The sequence below is a fragment of the Sitodiplosis mosellana genome, unplaced genomic scaffold (genome assembly GCF_009176505.1).
Source record: "Sitodiplosis mosellana isolate CC-2019 unplaced genomic scaffold, AAFC_SMos_1.0 Smas_scaffold_6167, whole genome shotgun sequence".
NCBI classification, from domain to species: domain Eukaryota; kingdom Metazoa; phylum Arthropoda; class Insecta; order Diptera; family Cecidomyiidae; genus Sitodiplosis; species Sitodiplosis mosellana.
The window spans coordinates 1,351,317-1,376,261 of record NW_022601408.1 but is presented as its reverse complement, the minus strand read 5'-3'; the positions used below and the strand labels follow the sequence as shown (position 1 = coordinate 1,376,261).

At 34.8% G+C, this 24,945-nt stretch overlaps 4 protein-coding genes and 1 pseudogene across 7 annotated transcripts; 2 read left to right on the top strand and 3 right to left on the bottom strand.

Annotated features, from left to right (window-relative positions):
- Nucleotides 1-238: 238 nt before the first annotated feature.
- LOC129575540 (senecionine N-oxygenase-like) lies at nt 239-3,050 on the bottom strand (annotated as a pseudogene).
- A 799-nt stretch (nt 3,051-3,849) lies between these two features.
- LOC129575537 (RNA exonuclease 5) lies at nt 3,850-6,119 on the top strand. 4 transcript variants are annotated; one of them, XM_055459304.1, is made up of 3 exons: nt 3,850-3,969; nt 4,040-4,739; nt 4,806-6,119. In XM_055459304.1, exons 2-3 carry the CDS (start codon nt 4,061-4,063, stop codon nt 6,014-6,016), a joined length of 1,890 nt encoding a protein of 629 aa, XP_055315279.1. In that variant the 5' UTR covers nt 3,850-3,969; nt 4,040-4,060; the 3' UTR covers nt 6,017-6,119. The 4 variants fall into 4 exon arrangements, with proteins under 4 accessions (XP_055315279.1, XP_055315276.1, XP_055315278.1 ...); XM_055459303.1 differs by having other exon boundaries at nt 3,876-3,974; XM_055459301.1 differs by having other exon boundaries at nt 3,875-3,969; nt 4,040-6,119.
- A 6,212-nt stretch (nt 6,120-12,331) lies between these two features.
- Nucleotides 12,332-15,719, top strand: LOC129575539 (uncharacterized). The gene is made up of 2 exons (XM_055459307.1): nt 12,332-13,125; nt 13,290-15,719. The coding sequence occupies exons 1-2, from the start codon at nt 12,332-12,334 to the stop codon at nt 13,597-13,599; spliced, it is 1,104 nt and encodes a 367-aa protein (XP_055315282.1). The 3' UTR covers nt 13,600-15,719.
- Nucleotides 15,720-15,866: 147 nt separating this feature from the next.
- LOC129575536 (aminopeptidase N-like) lies at nt 15,867-20,407 on the bottom strand. Its single transcript, XM_055459300.1, has 9 exons — nt 19,210-20,407; nt 18,950-19,102; nt 18,604-18,878; nt 18,429-18,536; nt 18,256-18,362; nt 17,989-18,145; nt 17,822-17,903; nt 16,504-17,752; nt 15,867-16,409 (listed from the first exon to the last, which is right to left on the bottom strand). Exons 1-9 carry the CDS (start codon nt 19,704-19,706, stop codon nt 16,170-16,172), a joined length of 2,868 nt encoding a protein of 955 aa, XP_055315275.1. The 5' UTR covers nt 19,707-20,407; the 3' UTR covers nt 15,867-16,169.
- Nucleotides 20,408-20,557: 150 nt separating this feature from the next.
- Nucleotides 20,558-22,888, bottom strand: LOC129575538 (NSFL1 cofactor p47). Its single transcript, XM_055459305.1, has 8 exons — nt 22,628-22,888; nt 22,198-22,440; nt 21,952-22,115; nt 21,670-21,867; nt 21,443-21,568; nt 21,290-21,376; nt 21,068-21,202; nt 20,558-20,948 (listed from the first exon to the last, which is right to left on the bottom strand). Exons 1-8 carry the CDS (start codon nt 22,733-22,735, stop codon nt 20,816-20,818), a joined length of 1,194 nt encoding a protein of 397 aa, XP_055315280.1. The 5' UTR covers nt 22,736-22,888; the 3' UTR covers nt 20,558-20,815.
- Nucleotides 22,889-24,945: the final 2,057 nt, after the last annotated feature.

Sequence of the window (24,945 nt, the reverse complement as noted above, 5' to 3'; positions counted from 1 at the left end):
TAACTCGCAAACTGATCATCCGATTTGGCTCAAATTTTGACTGAGTTAAGGATGGTTTTATCTAAAACTGATGTGGATTTGGCAGTATTTTCGTTATTTCTGTATCAGGCCAAAGACTTTTCAGCCCATGTAGTATATGGATAGAAATTCAGAGTGATTGATTTCTGCTAAAGAAAAATCTCAGACAAAAGATATTATTTCTTTCAATGAAAACATATTGAAATGAAAACGAAATCGATTCTCGAATCTTGTACATTTTACCTTTAATAATAAATATTAAATTAGAGATATGAATACATTCAGATTGAAGTGCTCTTGAATCTATATCAACTAAACGTGCAATAGCCATGCTCATGAAGAATATCGAGATTGGTCATGTGTTATGTATTATAACAAGAAGAAACATTTTTAATTTTTGTAAAAGTATGAATTTTTCATTTGTTTGAAAAAAAAATTTTGTTACAAAAAAATTTTCAGCGAAAAACAACCGTTTCTTTTGATAGTACAGCTATTGAAACGGTTACACAAATTTGAATCAAGAATTACAATATTGGAGAACTGAACCAAATTTTAAAATAAACTTGAACTCTTCAATTTGTGTTTGCTCTTGAGATTTTGACGCACTGAATTAATTTCTCGTTTTGAATAGCGCCGAGTTCGTAACTCATGGTGTAAATATCTAGAAATAAACATTTTCAATAAAATTTTTGAATTTTTGGGACCAATTGAAAAAGTTTATTTACCTGGCCTTTCAATTCTTAAAACTCCAATTGTGATAATCAAAAGTCCTTAACGAGCGAAAAGTTCAAACTAGTCCAAAGAGAACTTCAACATTGCTTTTATATAACGAAAAAAATTCATGAATAATTTAATAGAAAAACTGAGGTGTGACTATAGTCGAGTGATTTTCCACGTTCAAACAATTTTCCATAATTTATCATTGGTCAGAGTGCATAGGATGCGACAAATGAAATAATATGTATCGGTTATATTTTACGGTGATTGGTCCGTGCATGAGTCAATAATTAAGAGGGGAGGGGATAGCGAATGGAAGCAAGAACTAAACGTATAGGTACATCAGTAATAAACAACACAAAGTGAATATTTTCCAATATACCATTTGGCATCGACTTCTCTTCGAAAAATATTGAAAAGAAATCCACAAAAAAAATCAAATTTGGAGTGAAACAATCTTTAAGCCTCAGCTGTCAATGCTTATAATTTTCATTCACATTTGTTTTACACTTTGTTCATTATCAATTTTTTTCTCTTCTAAAGATCGAGTACATAGTAATTGAAATCTCGGAATCCAAATGGATTTATAAAAAACTTTTCGTTATCTACGTCTGATTCAATATTTAGTAGAACCTCGGGGATATTTTCAATGTTAGCCGTATCCGCGAGTTTTTTATGATAATCTCTTTGTTCCGATCCCCAAAAGATGTGTGTATGATGTACTGGATATTCTTTGTTCCAATGATTTTCGGTGACTGTCCACATGTCATTCAACATATCAAGTTTGGACGGTAATTTCTTCGCTCCAGAAATAAACTTGACCGCAAAACGAGCCTATTTTTTATCAATAAATATTGCGGTTAAAATGCAACGTAGTAATTAATACCACACAAAAGTTAAAAAAAAAAACTAGAAAATTGTCGCCAAAATATTTACCTGAAGATCGAATGAGGTAAAAGTTATTCCAGCTCTGGCCAAACCAATGAAAGCCATCGTCGGATAGTTAATATTGAAAACGTGTTTATAAAGTGGTTGAACGAAATTATTATTAACTTGAATACCGGAGTCAACGCTCAAAAATGGATATGAAAAATTGTAACCTGTGTTTATAAATAAATGTTTATGAATCCAGTTCAATAGAAGCCAGCTTGGTTTTTACCTGTGGCATAAATCACTCTAGTGAAGTTTTTATGTGTGCCATTGATGAATTCAGCTCCATTTGTGGTGAAACGCTTTACATTGTATTCCATTGTAATCGGTTTTGGTAAATTTTCTCGGATAGCTTGTATACGATTTTCATTTCTCTTACTCGTAATTTTATTAGTGCTTAGTGTTATCTGACTTGTAACCGTTGACAGATGATTAACTATATCAATTCCACTTGCACCGCTGCCAATAACAAGCACTTTTTCGTCTATGAGAATGTTTGACAGTCGTTAATAAAAACATTGATTAAAAGCCATAAGTAAAAATTGCAATTTACCCAGAAATGAATCGACTGTGCGAAAATCATGGCTGTGAATGATTTTTTCATTGAATGTGTTCGCACCTTGAATTTGTGGCCAATAAGGCATCGAATAATGTCCATTACAAACAAAAACCGCATCGTAAACCATCGTTTCATACTTATCAGATCTTTAACAATAATTTCCCATTTGCCATTTTCGATCGGATGAACTCGAATTACCAAGTAATTGAATTTGATGTATTTTCTTAGGTCAAAACGATCCGCATATGATTGTAGGTACATCAAAACATCTTCTGAACGAGCATAAGAGGGTGTGTTATTTGGATAATGGTGATCTTTAAATTCCAAAATTTGGAGCGGCGTGTTGGTTCTGTATATTTTTTTAAAAATAAAATCCATTAAAACCATTTAAATTCACTTGATTCGGTTTAGAGCAAGACACTTCTACCTCAAATTTTTATACATGGCCGAATGGATATTAATTCCATATTTATCTTTGCCTGTTTTATTTGTGTAAAGCCAGATACCACCTAGCTCTTCACTTTGCTCATAAATGGTCACTTTGAAACCTTGTTCGATTGCATATTTTTCACTCACAAGTCCCGATGCACCAGCACCAATTACAACCACATTCAATACACTCGACGTTCCATTGTTTATTGGGCTTGCTTCTATGCTGTTGGTTAACAATCCCAAAATAATACTGAATAGTTGTATTAAAAATTTCGGCATTTTTCTTTGCATTTCGTGCACAATCTTTAAATTCACTTTTCTATTTGTTGATACCGATCGAAAAATAAAGATTGAATCTTAACTTTGAAATTTTACGGAAGAGTAAAAGACATTATAATCAGTGACTCAGTTCGAACAGCTGTTATGGCCAAACGATATTCGAAACTATTCAACAGCTATGAACGATCGGAGCTTTAAAAATCAATGAATTCAGCAAAATTGAAAACAAAATTACTCGTACCAAACTGGATTGTAGATACCCTGTAGATACCATGACACATCTATTCAGCCAAAGAGTATCTTCCTCTCACTCTTTGCCATCCTCTGTTCGCCATTCACCGAATGCCCTGCGTATGATTGTATGAATAATGGAAAACACTAAGGGTGAAGACCACCAATAAACATGGGTATTGTGTGCGCGAGCAAGAACACACATGATCCAAATCATTGAACGTTGATCAACTTTTCATTCTAGTTTCAATGGTGTTAAAAATATATTTATTTTAAAATGTTATTTATGAGACAGTTGAATAATATTTTTTTCCACATCAATTTCGCCATGGTCAGAATTCTACTCAAAACGAATTAATTCAATGTGTTGTTCATGAGCACATAACGGATATTTATAAAATTGAATTAAAATCCAGAGGCTATGATAGTTTTGTTATTGATTTTGTTAAATTTCTTCTAAAAATATCTATATTCTTACATTTCCGTAATGGTGTGGTGGTAATTCATTGTATAGCGATATTCCTCGACATTTGTGAGCGATCAAGTTAGAATAAATGATGGGTAAATACGGCGATTCAAATTATAAAAACTAAAATAATAAGTGTATCGGAGAAACATCTGTGGGACAACTTTGGAACATCCGTTGTTTCAAAGCTTGTCAACATTCGAAATGCTATGAGTACGGCATCTGCAGCCAACTTCATGTTTATTTTGGTGTCCATGCTTTAGAGCTGTCAAATAGGTATTTAAATGTAAAAAAAAACGTGGATTTGGTTGTGCAGCCGCGAACATCAACTTTTTTGGTAAGGTAAAAACAAGTAAATAAACGAAAAACGTCGGCGAATAGCTTTTAATGAATTTATTCGATTGTAGAGACCACAAAGCGCAGGGATCATGAAATCGTCCAAAAAAGAAGCTCGCCTGGAAAACAAGAAGCGGAAATTAGAGGCTCTGGTGAAAATCTCGAAGTTAAACGAGTCTGACAACGAACAGAAGCGTAAAAAAATGGAATTGACAGAGGAAACGAGTAAAGTGAACAAAGAAATAGATCTTGGTGAACCATTGGTGAAGCGATCGAAATCAAATGACTCTGCAACAAAAGCAGACGAATCAGAACGTGGTTCAGTGCTATCGGATGAGGACTACGCTCAATTGAAACGAGAGTTAAAACACAAAAAGCGTGAATTGAAAAATGTTCCAAAACTGAGGATGAAATTGTTCGGCGATAATGCACTACTGACAATACCATCGCCAAATCGGACGCCAATTCTATTCACCGATATTCAACACTTGATCATGTACGGACTGTTTGGCAGTTCATCGCCGTGCGTACCAACGAGATGGTGTCATTTGGAAAAGGTCAATAAAATATCGCATACCGTTGTTGTAGTGATCGATGGCTTGTCACTGTACCATTTCTCGTCGCATGAATCGCTTTTGAAATCCGCACAGCAAATCTTTGAGCATAAACTTGAGGTGGTGATGCCGGGCAAATCGTCCGATGAAATGGTGAATGAAATAATGATGGTGCCATTGACAAATATCTTTCGTGATGATCTCATCGAAAAATATGGTAGCTTAGAAGCCGCAATTGACTCAATAAAAAATCCCGTTCTGATGGTAAATTCTATATTTCCAGTGTCGGACAGCGAAAACAACGATGGCAAAAGTACCACAGCCACAGCAAAAAATGATACTGAAGTGTTTTCACGCACACAACTACTGTTGTCTGCATTGCAAATGATCGATGAAGGTTATCCGTTGCCATTGCGCGGTGAATTGGCCAATCGCTACAAAGAATTCGTGATGACAAAGGATAAGTATGAAGCGGTAACGGCCCAAAGTCCAATGTTTGGTGTCGATTGTGAAATGTGTCGAACGTCGGTCGGTGTAAATGAACTCACCCGAATATCTATTATCGATGAGAATCACGAAAGCATCTACGAGACGCTCGTATGTCCTCGAAATAAAATCGTTGACTATTTGACACCATTCTCCGGTATCACGCCCGAAATGATGAAAAATGTAACGAAAACATTGGCCGAAGTACAAGCCGACATCCGGAAGCTGTTACCCGCCGATGCGATTCTGGTCGGTCAATCGTTACACAGTGATTTGATGGCAATGCGCATGATGCACCCGTATGTGATTGACACGAGTGTCATATTCAATATCTCCGGTGATCGTCGGCGTAAATCAAAGCTACAAACGCTGGCACATGAATTTCTTGGCGAAGCCATTCAAAAGAACCCATTGGGCCATGATTCAATCGAAGATTGTTCAGCGAGTTTGAAATTAACCAAATTGAAATTGCAACGGGGTATTGATTTTGGCGACGCCATTCTCGCAAATAGTCGACGAGTGAACGAGAGAAATCGAAATGAGTCAACGTCTAGTGAAACAAGTAATTTGAGTAAACCGGCGGCGGTAGCAGCATCCACAGCAGCATCAACTTCAACAAACAAAATGGATCGTAGTACGGCTGTTATTACCGCCAACGATGAATTCACCGAAGCGTACGAACGAACAGTCAAAGACAAAATCGACGACAACCAAGCAGCAGACAAAAAAGTGCACATTTACAAAAATGCATCGAATAAAATAGCTGTGCAGAAAACATGTGAGGTGGCCTTAAATCATGCACTCACTTTAACACATCTGAACATCGAATCGAGTAAGTTGGTCAACGAAAAAGTCGAAAAAACCATGAAGAAAGTCGATAAATGGATTGAAAACCTATGGAATAGTGCGGCGCCAAATGCTCTTTTCGTCGTTGTTTTTTCGGGACAATATTCACCAGATAGTTCGTCAACTGGAGCTGCAATGCTTCAAATCAAATCGAAGGCATAGTTTTTTTTTTTTTCAATTTTATACTCTTTAAAATTAGAATTTGATAATTTTTTCGCAATGAATAAATAAAATAAAATTAGAAAGAAATTTTCTTCCCATTTAATTGTTTTGAAGTTTTTTTTATTCAACATTTCAGGCAGTTTAAATCTAGTTTTGAGCTAATCTCCTGAGTTACATTTAGGTTCTTTTACCTATGGGCGCACGTAAGACAACTATCTGTTTGTGCGTATGCCTTGGTACATGCAACTGAAATAACCGACCAATTGAAATTTTTGTATCTTGTATTTATGAACACACATTATTGAGTCATTATTCGCACAAAGATATGACAGAGGAACGAGAGAAACAAACACAATTTATTCATGTAATTTTTTTTTAATGAAGTAACGAGATAAATGTACGCTATTGTTGCAGTTGGCTTCTGGAAATAAGGTTAAGGGTAATTCGGAAGTGTTGAACGTTGGCTCGAATGGTTTAAACTCTATTCAATTTACCAGAAATGATATTGAACCAATTTGTGTATGCGAGGCGAGACTGAAGAAAATGTATGTAATTTAGATTGAAAGCCGGTTTCAAGCGAAACGGATGGTTCGAAAAGTGTTCGGATAACATTTAGCTACATTAAGTGAACAAAACGTGGAGATAAGACGTAATCGAAATCGATAGTTGTTGAAATATAGACTTTGTCTCTGAATTTTCAGGCCGATGCACGTACTATCACCGTGCAAATAGGTTCCGAAATTTATCAATGTTTGCATAGAGAGCGATGATTTGAATTTATGCCAAAAAAAAGAATGGATTCACAAAAATCATTGCAACAAAGCAAGCGACTTAGTTTTCTGTGTATTCAGTGGGTATAATAAAAAAGGAGGAGCATTATATCTTGCTCACACATCAAAGAGAAATTTTTCGAAAATAAGAGACGCGATTCGATTAAATTTCAGTATTTTTGTGCATTACATGAATGTATACTAATGAAGACCATACTAATTGTAGAGTATTGTACAAAATTGTGCGCTTCAGACGACCACCAAAAGATGAGGTTTTTGTACATCGAATTTTTGGATCAAGTATTGGGCATTGCTACCGTTGTGTGCATGCCTCCACATATATTGCCTAGAAGAGAATCATTGTGAAGGAAAAAAAAATAATCGGCGACATGTGAAATAGCGCGCATGCTTCGCATCATATCATATGGATGCAATACATCTAAGATAGATTGTAAATAGAGAGCATGAGAGTGAGTGAGCTAGGCTCAAAATGGATGGAAAAATAGCAACAAGAACATTGAAAAGTATGTAAACAGTGTTGAGAGCAACAGCACGGATCTGGCTGTTGTTTGTGATATATGTGTGTGCGTAGAAAAGAGACAGAAAGGAAACGAATGTGTGCGATTTGTGTACGTTTCTTCTTGTGATATGCTATGAGCCAGCTGAACCACAATAATATAACAGTACAATAACAGGCAACGGTCGTGTAGCATTTTCAACAGGAACTGAAAAACGGGAGAATCGACGAACACACCAAACGTGAGTGAAAATAGTATTTTTAGTGGTGGTGGTCGTGTTCGGTTGTGCTGAACACTTTCTGGTTCTACTCTTGCCTGTTGTTCGTGTACAATTTTTCGATTTGTGGTGTTTTTCGTTCTTGTTTTGCAGCGAAAAATTCATAATTTTCCGAAAATTTCGAATAATTGCAAAGTAAGTTTTTTATTTGGAATATTCGACCAGCCGACCTATGTAAGTCTTTGAATTACCGCAGAAGATTGTGCGAGAGAAATTTTGTAGAGTTTCCATCGGTTTACCGAAATGAAAATAAGGTCAAACAGACAAACAGTGCAAAGTGTGTTGTGCGTGAACAAGTGAAGCATGGAACTCAATCCGAATGATGGATTCAAATTATCGATTTATTTTGTCGCTGCGTGTGTCCTGGTTTTCATTCCCCTATATTTTTCGCTTTCTGTATCCAATTTCTGGAGCTGACACTGTTAACTCTGTTGAGCCGCGCGTTATCCACATTTCTTTTCTCTGCTTTATTGTTGATAGTAAAAACAGAATTCACCCCCCCCATTGCTACCGTACAGTATCGCAATGACGTGCCATAAAGTAGTTATGGTCAATACTTTGAATGTTGGAAAATGACCACTACGCATTGGATTCGATTGAGGTGTTCATGTTTTTCAATATTTTTGTTTTGTGTTTTTTCGTTGTTCTGGGAATGCATAAGAATTTTACTGTTGAACTACTACTCCCCTTGCTCATAACGGGTCGATAATATTCATTATCGTTGAAAACATGTTTTTTTTCCTTCTGCCTATGTAATTATGTGTCAGAAAACCGTGAGTGATATTGTTGTCGTGATGATGATGAAGCCAAGCACTACACGAGTCATGAAATACATGAAAAACACTCAGACTTATTACTCATTTTCATGCTTGGATAAAAATAAATGATCATGTTTTTTTTCTATCTCTTTCTTTTCTCTCTTCGGCGCAGATATCGATTTCGAAATTTTTGGCACAAAATGCTGTTTTTCCGTAAACATCATTCGGGTAAAAAAAAAAAAGTTGTGTCTGAAAGCATTCAGAAAACAGTTCGAATTACAGATGATTCATTTGAAATAACAAAATTTGTTCAATGAAATATTCATAATAAAAGGCCACACAATCAAATCTTATGCATGTTTGATATCATGAGAATGAATTCGATAAAATCGATAATGATTATCGTGGCAGATTTTGTTATCGAAAATTTACTTATTGCATAGATAACGACCGTGCTAATTGTGAATACAAGTACCCAAAATGCATATCGGGGCCACTATTCCAACTTCTTTCATTTTATGAAATGTCCGAACGGAATATATCGGTTTCATACACTTCAACGATACGCTTGAATACTTTATATCATAATTATATGTTAAATTTCGGTGGATCAGCTGAATTTTGGTTCAAAAATCCTGACCTATATTCAATTCTCATTCACAACAAGTGATCTAGTCATAATTCGTTCTGTTCATGTCATGTATTTTTGTCTGTCAATCATTACATATGTTCATGGAGTTTATACGTTCACCTTATGAAAGAGAGGCATTCGTTTGTTAGCTCGCTCGCTTGCCCAACGAACAAAAAGCTATGCGGCGAACCGAGTAAAGCGCACATGTTGCCAATGAATTTCCGAATTGATCGTTTGTTGGATCAACATTTGGCATTCAATGTACACTTTGTACTTTGTAAATATTTATCTTTCTCTTTTTACTCCTTGCAATAGTTCAGCAACGGTGGCGCGGTTGCTATTCACCAATGTATATGCATCAAACAATAGCCGGAGAATTATTTATTTTTCTGTTGTACAAAACAAAATGCGGTAGTCAAATGAGCGGGAACTAGAGCAAATACGGATAAATTTAGCATCAAATAAATATTGACAGAGTGAGTGTTCGAACGGTACGAATAACGTTGGAAAGAGAGTCGGATATGAAGAAGAAAAAAAACGCACAGTAAAAAAGCCGATTTAAACTAATCGGGCAAAAACTGAAATTTAAATTGAAAATATGGAACAAGATTAAATGGCAAATATTAACTCAAATAAATTATGGGGAATGAGGGAAAAAAGAGTCGCCACAATCCAGGCGGATGAACGGAGTTCTTTTGAATGTTTGGCATAATTTCTATTCGCATCCAGTAACCTATATAATTCTCTCTCATGGATTAATTTCCACTGATATTATTATGCAATATTACATGCATTCGACACGGATTCCGCGTGCTTTTCTCTCTCTCACTCTCTCACTCTCACTCTCTCTCTCTCACTCATTCTCTCTCGGAATTCGGTGTTCGTGGCGATGACAATCTGAAGCGGCTGCACTGCCAATATAAATAGACATTTGTCTTGTGCAATATATGTCCAAAGTGTCTATTAGCGTTGTCACCAAATTAGTCATTTATGGAAATGCAAACGAACGCATTCCCAACCGAAATATATCACTATGTGTAAATATAGAATGTATGGTTCGAAATATAAAACTCATCATAATTTTATGGTCTCGATCGAATTGAGTATTTCGCCAAGATTTGACATGGTACGTTTTCTCTGGGATTCTATGACAAAAAAAAATCGAGTAAAAAACTTGAATCTTCTCAATTTTGACAAATTCTCCTCTCATTCGTTTTTCAATGCAAAGACCAAGCTCTCTCTCTTTTCCTTTGCACTGCCAAAGTTGTTCGAAACAGTCATAATATTTCGTCATTATGCGTTTCATGTATAATTTAAACTTGACATTCACTTTGCGCTCACATACAGTTCACTTTAATTGTTCAATAAACAGACATGTTCTCGTCTCGTTTAACAGATGAAAAAAAAAATTACATAAACCCAATCCATACGCATATGCGGCGAACAAACAAAACTGTGTGTACAATGTGCACGATATTGGATATCAATGCTTCTTTAAGAATTAAAAAAAAATGAGCAACACAAAAGAATAGTTCAATAACATTTCCCCCAACAAATGCTGCGAACTGATCTTGAAATCAAACAAACATCAGAAACCAATTGTCTATCAATTAAACACAGAATAGAAGAAAAAAAAAACCTTTCACAGTGTCGTTGTGAATTTTTTCTTTGCCTAAGCTGAGTGCAAATGCTCCCCTATGAAATGTTTCGATAAAAGAGCACGGGGCACAAGGGTGTATCACTTTTGTTTGCTCCATTGCAAACGATTAAGATTCTAGTACCTCTTGCGCGAGAATTTATTACGAAAACTTTCAGTATAATTTATTACGAAGACTTTCAGTATTTATAAATATTTCTTTCGTAAAACTAACCTCACTTCACAACCCCAATATGGGAGACAAATGTTGGTCTTTTCATCAGTTTGTGATCAGCTCTTAAACTAGCAACATCTTCTTCAGCTCTCCGAAAGTTTTGTTTAATTAGTCAAAAAGTGGACTTTTATTAAAAGCAAAGTCTTTGAAGAATTTGTGAGTTTATAAAACTTATTGTGTCTACAGAGATAATAATATTTCGAAATTTCTGACTTATAAGTCAAGTGACTTGTTAGTGAACATTTTCCATTCCCTTTTGTGCGGATATTCTTCGATTTTGTGTTGCAACACAGACGCTGGTATCGTTTCATTAAAAGTTTCGAGGACTTATAAGTCATTCGGCACACAGGCTACTTGACTTATAAGACTTCTTTCAAAGCTAAAACACATTGGCGACCATTTTGGCTTCGTAAAACTAACCTCACTTTTCGATTTGCCCAAAAATACAGCACGGATTGTCAGCTGTTGATCAGTCTGTGCTTAACTCTTCAACCAGTAATATCTTCTTGTTCACAAGTCTAACGGAATAAGTCAATAAATTGGACATACATTTTGACTAATAAAAGAGAATGAAAAAAAGTGATTTGGTGAACCAAATAAGTGATTGAATTTATAGGTCCCAACTCAAGATCTTTAATCTATAGGTCCCAATTGAGGACCTTTAATCTATGAGTCGCAGTAGAACACCACTTAGAAAGCAAGATTAGTCAATTACAAAGCGCACATTTTGTGACTAAAAATTTGGGCCCATATTAAGCGACAAAAAAGGTACTCTTCCAAAAAATGTATGATCAATTAACTTTTTTGTAAGGAAAAAATTATTGATTTTTTCGAGAAAAAATTTAAAACTCAAAGTCCACACATTCAATGTGTTTATTTTCAACTGTAAACAAAGAATTCCACTGTATAAACAGTGACACGCGTACAGCTCATTCCAGTAATAGTTGCGAACGCTGCATAAAAAATTGTTTACAAGTGTTTCGACGAATTGTGTTCCAATATGTCGACTTGTCTCCTATATGTAACGTACACTACATAATACAGGCTATTTGCCTGTTTGATGGTGTCAAGTCGAAAAATATTTTTCTGTTGTTTACTTCATTGTCTCCGTTTTGCTGCAGTTCGCACGATTCATGTTTGTACAGGAATCGCTTTGTTACGGCTGACATGTCTGAGTCATGATAAAGAAACAATTATAATTCGGATTGGGCGCATATTTTTGAACAATCGGATCTGTTGCTGATTGTGAACATGATCCAAAATTATCTTATTTATTTCGGAAATCTTCAAATGCAATTTTTTCAAAAATAAAATTGAATGACATGGCTTATTCATGCACATCACTTCCTTCATATGTCATTATGGATGATAATAATTTATGCTTTTTTAAACGAATTTCAAGAAATTGATATTTACCTGGAAAATGTTGCTTTCACTCATTTCAGCAATTTTAAAAACCATCGATTAGACGAGTGTAACACCGAAACAAAATGGCTTTGGGAATAACCGTGGACGATTCATCTCAAAATCAATCTCAACCCATAACACCCAGTGCACCGCCGTTAGAATCAATGGCCCCGGTGGATGTGAATCAAGTACGATTTGTTGTTGTAGTCGACGCAGCGACACACAGCCAACCGATTTCCGCTCAAACCGAAGCGCTCAATGCCAGCGAAAGTTTGCGTCGCATTATCAACGAAAAAATCAACTGTGACTCTAAAGGCAATCACATCATTCGCGATGTTGACGAATCCGAATTTCGACAGCTCATCGAATTCCTTGAAAAGAAGAAATTGCAATTCCGAGACCAAAATCATCGATTGCAAATGTTTAACGTGGCCAAGCAATACAATTGTGCTGACATGCAAATTTATTGTTTGCGCGAAGTTGATGCCAATTTGGATGTATCGAATGTGATTACTGTTTATCGCACACTTTGGTTCTACGGTTCGTTGACAGCGCACAAGGATCCAATCGATCGAAAGAAGACCAATATGAAAAAGGCCAACTACACGCCCGAAGAATTTCTCACGTATTTGGTGTTTAATGTGTTGCAGTTTATCAATATGAACGCGGAAAATGTGCTGCTGTCGGAGGAGATCGATGAGTTGCGATTCAAAGAATTTGAAAATATTGTGAAACAGGATGATCTTCTGTTACGCTCCGAAATGGTGTTGATCAATGCACTGACGCGTTGGAGCCGAGCGGAATGCCGACGAAAGAACATCGAACTCTCATTCGAAAATGAGCGCACCGTATTGGGTGAACTATGCTATGCACCAAGGTTCGTTCAATCGAATTTAGATATTCAATTTTTTTTTTCTATTTTCACATAATCACAACTACTTTCCGATATCTTTTCATCTCTTTTCTACTGGATGTTTATCGATTATTTTATTTCTTTCGTAATTGTAACTAATTCAAATTGGTTTCTCCATTTCCAAATAGATATTTAACATTGAAACCCAGCGAATTTGAATTGGCCTGCAAAAATATTCGATTTTTGGATCCGGCCGAGGTGACGCTGATTCGTGAAGCGTTCGATGGCAAAAAATCCAATTTGACTGCCGAACAAACAAATATGCTGAACAATTTCCGAAAGCCACGACCAAAATACACACGCATGCCAATCTATTTAAGTCCACGCAGTCATCCGAAAAAGTATTCACGACGAATGCGACGAAACGATCGCACTGAAAGTGATGGTTCATCGTGTTTTCTCGATTGCCTGGCCGCTTTCATTTGTTTATGTGATTAAGATTACACAACTGTAGAATACTTCGATTTAAGTTGGACATTTGTTTGTATCTTTTTTTATTATTATTTCGATTTCGGAACGCCGAATTTCATACGCGGATTAAACGAATCGTCATACGGTACATGGCAGTGTATACCAATTGATACGAATAGACTAGTGATTGCTTAGAGAAACGGAAAACTCGGTTTTGTTTAGAGTGAATGTGTGTTACCATTTTGGCGCTAAATTTATTCTTTTTTTTACCGTTTGAATCAATTCGTCGGTTGCTGATTGCAATGCACAGCTTCTTAGTTACAAACAATTAAACTGGCGAACTGCTACTCTACATCTGTCGTTAAATGTTTATTTTCTTTTCCTTTCCAACATTTTCCATGTAGACTCATTGAAACGGGCATGCGAATGTATTTATTTGATTTGCTTGGTGCGAATCTAACGAAACATACAAACATATTTATATATTTCTATAAAATAGTAAAATTTGATGATTTTTTTTTATTTTTATTAATGTCTTTATCTTCCATAAATCATTTTAAATCTTACAAAATATATTTATGTCTTATATTCAATGTTCGAAACGCATCGAAGCGCGTGAATATTGACAGCTTTGAAAACAGAAAATCGTATTTACTATTTTTAGCCAAAATTTGGACAAATGAAAACGGAATAGAAGAAAAAAAATGAAGAAAGCTCATATAGTTGAAATAAATGGAGGGATGTTTATTATATAAATGCAAATGATTCTATAGATTGTTAACGAGAATGAATTTTAGCAAATATTTTATTGATACGATTGAATGAATGAAAGTATATATGAATGTCCGAGAATGAAAACGCAACTTCTATTCACAACATATATAAGTGAAACATATATAAGTAAAGAAATCTTTTTTGTTGTTACACTTTGAAAAAATTCGATTTTGTTGTTTCATTTCAACAAATTTTTTTATTTTTGTTTCACTTATATATGTTGTGAATAGAAGTTGCGTTTTCATTCTCGGACATTCATATGAAACGAAAAGAGTTTATTTAAAGAAAGATGATAAGAAAATTTGTGCAAAAATTATTTTACTGTTTAAATTTGGGATGAAACGAAAAAAAGTCCTAAAAAACCTAAAAATCGTCCTATAAATTACGATAATCATCCTGAATATCACAAACATCGTCCTAAAGAAACACAAAAATCATTACAATCCAAAGTGTTGATAACTAAAATGAAATCATTTAACTTAACGGAAATGTTTCTTATTTTGATGCTGTAGCATTGAAGAAGGAAATGATTAAAGCGTTACTCAACATAGGACTGTGGAATAGACGAAATGAACGGAAATTACATCTAGCCGAATGTTTCTTTTTTGACGAAATATGATGAATATGAGACGCACGTAAGCAAGTATCACACGATAATATCGCCATATCTGTCTCATTCGATATAGAAAATATGCGTTTTGGACACATTGAACAATTTTGTGAGTAACTGTATGTTTAATTATATATTTCAATGGCAATGAGACAACTCAGTAAAATATACTGTAACAAACACAATCTTTTTTTATGATGTTTTTTGTATTAGTTTTCGGACGAAATTAGGGTCTTTTAGGTCGATTTTTGTATTTTGTAAGGACGATTTTTGTGATATTTAAGATGATTTTCGTAATTTATACGACGATTTTTAGGTTTTTTAGGACGTTTTTGATGGATAATTCATTTATTCGAGCAATTTTGAGTCGAGACAAAAAAAAAATTATATGACAAAAGCAACACAAATATTTAGAGAAAAAAAAAGAACATATAAACAAACAAAACATAGAAATTATTTTGGACGAAACGTTCTTAAGAATTTAGCACACAGGTGCTACCACCGTGAATATACAAGATCTGTAAACATTGTATAGGCCAATTCTTTCACTTTTAAACGAAAAAACAGAATGCTTTAACTAACCATTTGCCATCTTTCTAGATACAGATCGTTTCCTGTGAATCTCATTTCAACTTCGATATTCCACAATCGATTTGAATTGCCATTTCAGAAAGAGATTTTAACATTATATTTATATAGATACCGAAATAAACACAAACTTTTTGCTACGTTTATATAGAGAAGATATAACAACACACCAGATATCAAAGATATGTTTAAACAAATACGACTAAGGAGCAAATAATTCTATGAATTTTTGTTGCAAATTATATTGACACAAGCTATTTACCTTCACACAGAGAGCAAATGAATTTAACGAACAAAAAAATAAGAATATTAAAAACAGTTATTATGAGTAGATCAATTTAATTAAATGAAACAAAAATTTATAAAAAAATCTTTGTAACGTATGTTAAATGGATGTGATTCAATTTATTCAATAAAGCGATATTTATGTTTGAAGAGAATTCTTCACTGAAAAAAATTTCTCGATTCTTTCTTGTCTTTTCTTGGGAATTTTTCCAACGACTTAAATTAAATATTCGATCATTTTTATTGATCGGACTGACTTCATTTCCAGCATAAACTTTATCTGTTTATTCGAGACAATGCCTCAATGAGGCGTTTCCATATTTAATATAAAATTCGGTGTTTACAGGTTTTTGAGCATGATGAAAACATTAATCAAAATCACAAAGATTGCTGCAAATCCACTTGATGTATGAACTGTGGCATTTTCCACATGTAGTGGCAACTCTAATACAGTGTCTTCGATTGTTTTTCGATTCAATATGAAAATCTCTATCGCCTCATGCATTTTTCCATCAATAAGTTCCAATTGATCTTCTGTTAATTGACTGTTTCTCGTTAATTTTGTTAAAATTGGCTCGAACTAGAAAAAGAAGAGAAAATATTTAATCGTAATATGATTGATAGTTACAGTACGGAATATTTAATTCCATTGAATAATTCGCAATAAAACTTACTCGATTTTTGGCGTCATTTGTATTGATGTTGGCGGCCACAATAGCGAGTGTTTTGCTTAAATCAAGATGTTTTCGTGTTGCATTAGCCTCATTATTTAGTAGATCAATGGCTTGTAATAGACCGTATTGGCTTCGTGTTGCAATTCCAATAAACAACGACACCCGTTCGCGCTGAATCAAGTTATTTTTCGAATCAATCGTCCTATACAAATATTCCCTTAAGAGTGTTTCGTTGGCAATGTTTCCGAAGCTGTTCAGTATTTCTTGTCGCTCTTCGCTATTTTTTGTTGAACTCATTCGACTCCAAATCAATTCAGTCAAATTAAAATTGGCCGATCGAATGCCGAATTCATAAATTGAAGCGCGTGTATTCAGTGATGCGAAGGTGAAGTTTTCACTTACAAATGATTGCTCGAGCATTTGTTCCGCTTCTTTCAAACAAGATTCGATACCAAATTCACAAGCCAGTCTGATTGCCATTTCACGGGTACGGCTGTTCAATAACGGTTCATCGGCGATTTTATCGCCTTTATTAGATTCATAGAACGGCTTAACAATATTAGCAACGAATTCAATGTATTTTTTATACGCGACGCTTCCTTCGACCAAAATACGTCTCATCTTGAATAACGATTTCATTGCCGCCGCCCATGGTGCATATTCCGTTTCGCGTCTCAAATATCGAACCAAATGGAAGTAAACGTAGCTCGGCAATCGACCGCTTAGAACAAATTCATTCAAGTCATCTAAAATTTGGGCTCGACTCAGTGGATGAATCTTTTCAACATCTCCCGAATTCAATTCATGTGAAATCATTTTGTAATTTCTTTGATCGTATAAAACACGATAGAACCCAGTTTGCTGTTTGTTGAACAATACCCAATCGTTTTTCGTCCACTTTTTATTGCCGGCAGGTTCAATGACCGCCGATCGGACACCTTGTGGCAACCAATCATCTGGGAATGTGTTTTTCACGGCAACGTTATTTGCTGTATCAAAGTTATAGGGAATCCACCAAGTGCTCGAGCTTGGCTCTGGATATGGGTATTTGTTAAAATATCTTTCTTGCGAAATTTTTATATTGTTCTCCTCGTAATCTCGATTTACTATGAGCAATGGGTAACCAGTTTGATTCGACCATGAACTAAAGATATCCTTCACATTCAAACTTTGCTCCAAGTTATCATCTTCTTTAACAGCACGCTCCAAACCGGCGAAGAGATCAATATCTTTGGCTGCATTGAAGGATCTATAATTTGATATTTTATGGATGAGTCGAATGTTGGTGTAAAAAATAAAATAAACGCTAAATTTTCACCTTTCATTCAAGTAATAATTGAGACCTTTCTTAAAACTGCTCTCATTGAACGCGTGCATGAACATTCGCAGCACGGAACCAGCTAGAAGGAAGATATCACGTTCAGAATTAGAATCAAAATAATATAATGAATCAAAAGAAGTATTCAATTGTTTGGGTTCTTTTACATTTAGCATAGGCGATATTATCAAATAGTCCTCCGATTCCAGATGGATTTTCTACATAATATGTCATGGGCCGTGTTCTATTTGTGGCATCACTTCTAAGAGCAACATGTAATTTCTGTACAACAAAATCGTTGAAAATACTCCAATCTGGGTGCACCTACAGTTAACGATGGTAATAAATTTAGTTGAGTTATTAGTTTGTTTTTTTTTTTTTCATTTAAAACTTACTATAAATGTTTGTTTTTGGAATTTCCAAGCTTAACTCACCAAGTCAGTGCCAATAAATTGAAAGAGGGTTGCAAAGCCTTCATTAAGCCACAAGTAACTCCACCACTTTGGAGAAACGAGATTTCCAAACCATTGATGCCCGAATTCTGTAATCATATGATTTCAGTTGGATGTATTCATTTGCTATCTTAGAAGCCGACTTAGATACTTACCATGGGCAATTGTCGTAACTACGCTAATCTTTCTCTCGTTCGAATGAATTGTTTCATTATACAATAAAGCTGTTTCTCTGTATGTCACCAAGCCCCAGTTTTCCATAGCTGTGAATATGGGTTTGCATCATTTTTCTCAATACAACGAATAACACTTATGTAGTAAATAACTTACCGCCGGCTGCAAATTGCGGAATTGCGGCTTGATCCATCTTAGGTAATGTAAAATTAACTTGCAAATAATCGCTAATTGCATCTAAAATTTTCTCGCCCTCATAAACACCAAATGTGGCACTATCCATTTCCTGTGGCTTGGCAAACACACGATGTCTAAATCCAGCCTTGCTCCAGCTTTCCTTGTACGGAAAATCCGATATAATGAATGCTATCAGATAGGTTGAGGTTAGTGGTATTTTTTTGAATTGTGTCAATGTACTTCCACTAAACGTCCTATATCAAAAGAAGACAATTGTCTCAATAATTTTCTTCTATTTAGAAATTTAAAAACTAAGATACAGTACTCCCTACGGTCGATTTCGGGCATATTTGAAATTGCAGTATATTTGGAACTGTGTTGAATGCGAATGTCAAAAGTGGCTTTCAGTGCTGGTTCATCGTAGCAAGGAAAGGCGTGTCGTGCATCGGTCGATTCGAATTGAGTGACTGCAAGCCATCTGTTGAAGAAAAATATTATTTATAGCCTTACTGTGATATCTTCTCATTAAAAAAAAAAAATAATAAAAAAAAAAATCAATTTTAACTAATATGAACATGTTCATACACTTTTTTCCCGTCCGAGTTTGTGTATGATGATCGATAAAAGCCAGCTGTATCTTCCCTAAGCGTTCCTTTATAGCTTATCGTGAGAATTACTTTTGAGGCTGGCCATATCGTTTTCTCCGTCGTGGTAATTGTGAGAAACTCTGTGACAGGATCATATTGTGGTGGTAAAATTTGAATGCGATCACCGTCCTCACTGTCTAACTGAACCGCAGAGATTTTCAACTGACGTTGATGCAACGTAATCGTATTTGTCTTCTCGAGCGCTCTAATGGTTATCTTAACCATACCAGTAAATTCGAATTTGCCATCAGCGATATCCGTTAAAATTAAAATATCGTATGCTTCTGGTTTGGTATTGTTTGGCAGTCGATAGCTCACGTTATCCGGTTTAAATGTAAATTCACCCACATCTGCGTATTCTAACGGCGGATCGGCGGAAATATACAGGAAATTCCACAGAAATAAAAATACAGTGGCAAATATCAATCGTGCCATCCTATCCTCATAGCAAAATAACTGAACAATGTTTCTGCACCATATAAAACAGCTCGTTTTATATCGAATTTTTGAAATCGATATTCGGACCACTCGAAAGATAACACATGATCACATTTTCATGCTAAGCTAAAACTTTGTCCAAATTCCTCGTATAAGTTGCGTATCACTTAGCATTTTTTTGTTGTGCGTGATTTTGAGAAAATATGTCACAAGTCAGAAGAACTGCGCAAAAATCCTAAAGTTGGCCGTCTATCATTGTGTTCAATTGCCCTCATAAATTTTGCACAGCACATTTATTGTACTCATCATATGGCCGTATTAGTTTAAATAGAACACTTAAGTTGATCCAATTTTCAAAATACTACAACAACAACATTCAATTTAATCTACCCGAAGATCTTTTCCTTATCTATTCGAACCATTTTGAAATCCTTATAAATCTGTATTTTCATCGATGTATAGAGAAGTTTCATTGCATGTAAGCGAATTCTAATTCAATCAGTGAGTACAATGATTCATTTAAATGCGTATTTATTTTCATTTATAGAAACTTTATTAAAATCTGTTGAACTAGCCCATTTTATATTCCAATTGTTGTGACCTCTTTATGGACTTTGTGATTAATTGCCATCCTTCAATTGCTTTATATATTCGATGAATGCTTCTGATTTATCTGTCTACACGATCTGTCAAAACCGATAAGCATGCTAGCGCAAACTACAACAAGTCATTGTTCAATGATTTCAAATTTTACCTTGTTCAAAACTCTGATTAATCGAAATCAAGATGATACAAAAAAATTTATAGCTCGTTAAAAGAAATCGGACTGAAATAAGAAAGCATGTGTGTGTGTGTGTGTGTGGTCGAAGTGTATCTTCATTATATTTGTTGATTCATAATTATTATTTTTTTCTTTCAGTTTTGGATTTCCCGTGTAATGAACATTCTTAGAACGAGTTAATTGCTGTGTACGTGTGGCTAGTGTATCGTATAAATCACATGAAAAAGAATTTCATTCAACTCGTTTTTTCATCAAATTTAATTAGACAAGTAAAAGAATTGGGGAAAAAACTGCGTTTTTTGATTCATTGGTGTGTTGATGATATTCATTTTAGACGCTGCATGATTGCAGCATTTGCAAGACCGGCTTTTTCGATAGTCTGCTCCGAATCCGTGAGCTCCTTGCTCGGGAACGTGGTCAACAAAGCAAATGTCTGTGCCGCATACTGTGGCCGTGCGCTGTAAAAATTACAATTGATTTAAATAAAATGGACAAGGATGCTGAATATTGCGGAATATATGTGTTCATCAACGCGAGAAAAAAATGCGATAAAAGACAAAAATAGAATTTAACTCACTTCACAACATATGCTCGCAGATCGTTGATTGTGTGTGTTAGGTTGAAACGACCAGATAGACGGCTTCCGTCGGCTAAGCGTATTTGTATCGAAGTGGTCGGTTGCGATGCATCCACATTCAAATTTTCATTTGCCCTGAAAATATTAATGACATTTAGTTTTGTTACTGTACTTCACATAATCAGAGATTAAGATATGCTAGTTATATACTATGTCACTTACAGCTTTTCGTTTTCCTCAGTTTTACCGGCACTTTGCGGTGCTGAAGCAATCGATGTTGATGAACTGTCATTTATATTTGGCGTTGGGCTATTCGAAAGAGAAACATAATTAGGATATTCCATATTCATCGGTATTAAGTTTTTCTATGTTTACCTGCCAAGAGTGTGACCTTTTCCAGAGAATGGTTTGATTTTGGAAATTTTGTAATCCTCGTGTCGATGATCTTCCATGTTCACTGGAACCATATTGCCTTGCTGACGCAATTCGGGCGGCAGCTCACTGATTTAACAATAACAACAATAGAAACGCCAATTTAGTCATTGCATTGTTATTTTAACATTTGTTCTTTTCGAAAAGTAGCAATCTCATCGATAACTCACCCTTTTGTGATATATTCTAAGAATTCTCTATTTTTCTGATCGTCGTACATTCGAAGTTCGCTGTCGTTGATTGTAAATCCTTGGCGCCAAAGACGCAAAATAATTGGATCCATGTTTTCGGTAGAACGTGACGACGTATCTGCTAACAAAACGTGATCGTCATTTGTTTGACCCAAGCGATAACCAGTACCGGAGAAGCTACAATCATTTTTTTTTTTTTTCAGTTTATCAATTGAATTCATTTTTTACCATAGAAAAAAAAAACGTTTGTTGAATACTTACTTGCGACTACCACTGGGACGGCTCGGATGTGGATTTTCGACAACTTCGGCACCACTTTCTTTGGCCGATTTGAAAATGTTGGATACAAAATCTTTGCTGTTTTTGTTACGTCCGGGTCCCAAAACTTGTTGACCAGATGAATCCGATCCACCAGCATAGAATGCCTGTGCGAATGACATCGAAAAATGGTCGAAATGTCATTTGAATATTGAATTAGTTAAAGAAAGTGGCATTTAGTGTACGAACCTGACGGTTACCGTCATCTTCTTCCTCATCATCCGATGCCATGTTGTTTAGCGTAACAATACGTGCACCACTAGCATTGTACTTATTTTTGCTCTTATTCTTGGCATCGCTTTTGCTTTTGTCACCGCTTGAGCCGAACAATGCTGTTGGAGCCTGCGATGGCTGTGACGATGATGACGATTCAACATCGTCATCGTCAACATCAGGATCTTGATCACCTTCATAATAACTGGACATTGCCAACTAAAAGTGAACCGAAAAAAATGAAACAAAATCGACTGGAATTAGTATTTGGGGGATAAAGCCTGCATTGACAATGCATCGTTGCACAAGTCATTTCGATCGATTTGTTTTAAATGACAGCCAAAATATTCGCACTGACTTGCATTTTATTGGGCAAGCCGACACATATTCACACATTTATTGTTACCTGCAAGTTCCAATTGGCTGATTCCAAATAAAATTTTGCACGATCTTCGGCCACGCCAGTCACAGCCGTGAATTCCGATAAAATTTCGTCTCGATTACCGTCCGACATACTCAAATGTGATTTACAAACGGAACGGAATTAAAGGCCAAAATATAAAATTCGTGTCACTTGTTTGCCGTACAAAAAATGAACGCTTGTTTTCTTATTCGCTGTGTATAGTGGATTTTGCCGTACTGCCGTGCAGCGACACCTATCGATGACAGATCGACGGGTCTATTCATCGGTGAACCAACCACACTGAAACGTTCAACTGATGTAGTGGTTCCACCGCTGAAAATCGCTTCGCTGACAAAAATTGAACGTTTCACGCGCTTAATTGAAATTTGAATACACGCATTGGAAAAAGGAGAGTCTTCGTAGAAGACATTATACAGTGATGCATATTTTCGTGGAAGAAAAAAATGTCTCATGAACAAAGGGCTACAGATGAATAAAAGCAATGCAAAAGAAAAGAAAACATGAAATATCGTTGATAACACATATTTTGCAATTGAATGTTCAAATTTTATTGAATCGAAATCATGATCGAATTTGATAATTTACAATGTTTTTTTTTTGTTGAGAGATATGTATGTAGAAGCCTCAATTTTTTTTATTTATATTTTTGCATTGAATAATCTCATAGTAATTTGTTTGTGTTAACGTACGTTTCTTTGCAATTAGGTGGATAAAATGGTTATGTTTATTCTGAAGTCCTTTTCTGAGAGATGAATATATTCTCATCGAATTATATTATACGCCATCGTCAATGGATGACATTAGTCTGTTGGTTCGACAGTTACCACAATTGTAGTGATAAATCTCATTGCAACAAAGAAATAATTTCATTGGTTTTATTTCATTTTGAGATTGTGTATGTGTATGTTTTGGAGTTGTTTAATTAGGTAGTTTTTTTCCCATTTCCCTACAAAAAGCCATATTCATACATTTACACGAATAACGTTGGTATCATTTTTGTTTATAAGTTAGATACAAATTTTGTTGTTTTTTTTTTGTTTCATGCAAATATTATTAACACATGTGTTTATAAAACGTAATAAAAAAGTTGTTTTTTTTTGTTTCTTTAGCACAATTACAATGATGTGGAAAAACTTCCCGATTGATTTATCCAATAATTTTTTATGATTTTAATTGAAATTTATTTATTTATTTTTTTTCATTTCATCCTGTGTATTTTCCAATTGAAATATAAAAAAATTAGGCATGTTTCATACAAAATAGACAGAATGGCATATGAAAGGGTGGGCAAAATTGAAAAAATAGCGATTTTTGTTAAATTGTAAATTCAATAGATTTGGTTTTTGTAAGAATTTGAATATATTTAATAAAGTTGATTTTTCTTTGTTAAAGTTACAATCAGAACTGAATTGTAATTTAATTGAATTGAATTGCAAAAAGATGGTAATTCTAAAGCAGCGTTTATCATTAAACATTGTTCCGAAGGAAAAAAAACGAAGAAAATGTATAAAATCGAATAAAATGTTGATGGGTGATTTCGGTTGATGTATAATATGAGTAGTTTGGAGCGAAAATGTAATACAGAAAAGTTGAGCAGAAAAATGTCAAATGAAAAGGGATAGCTATATAGTTCACTATAGTTTACTATACATTATACTATATAGCTATCTCTTTTCCGCTTATTCATCATCGACATTTTTCCGCGCAACTTTTCTGTATTATATTTTCGCTCCAAACTACTCATATAGGCATATCTCTCAGTCCAATTTTTCTATTAATCATTTTTCTTGGCTGTTATTTGTTGTGTCTGCACATTTTGCATAAATTCTACTAAATCCAAAATTAAAATGCTATCCATTTATAGGCCAGTTAATTTACATGTTTCCAGTAGTAGTTATGTGTTCTGTCATCACTTTATTTTGTTTTATGTGTTTGAGTTTATGTTTGTATATTGTTTTGTTATATATTTTCAGTGTCTAATTATAAGTTCATGGTTATCTATTGATTAGCGATTCTTCTACGGCAATTTGTCCATCTGAACTGTAACACTTAGTGTGTATAATATTTCATTGTGTGACCATCGAAAAGTATATTTGAACCATTGCGACAAACAAATTCCTTTAGAATATTTTAGTTTCAAAGTGCAACATGAATTTTTTTTTATTGAGTTTACAACAACAACTCCATATGAAAAAAACTTTATGTTGCACTTTAATACTAAAATATTCTGGGGGAATTTGTTTGTCGCAATGGTTCATTTGTCTCTTGTCAATGTGTGTGTGTGTGTGTGTGTATTTTTA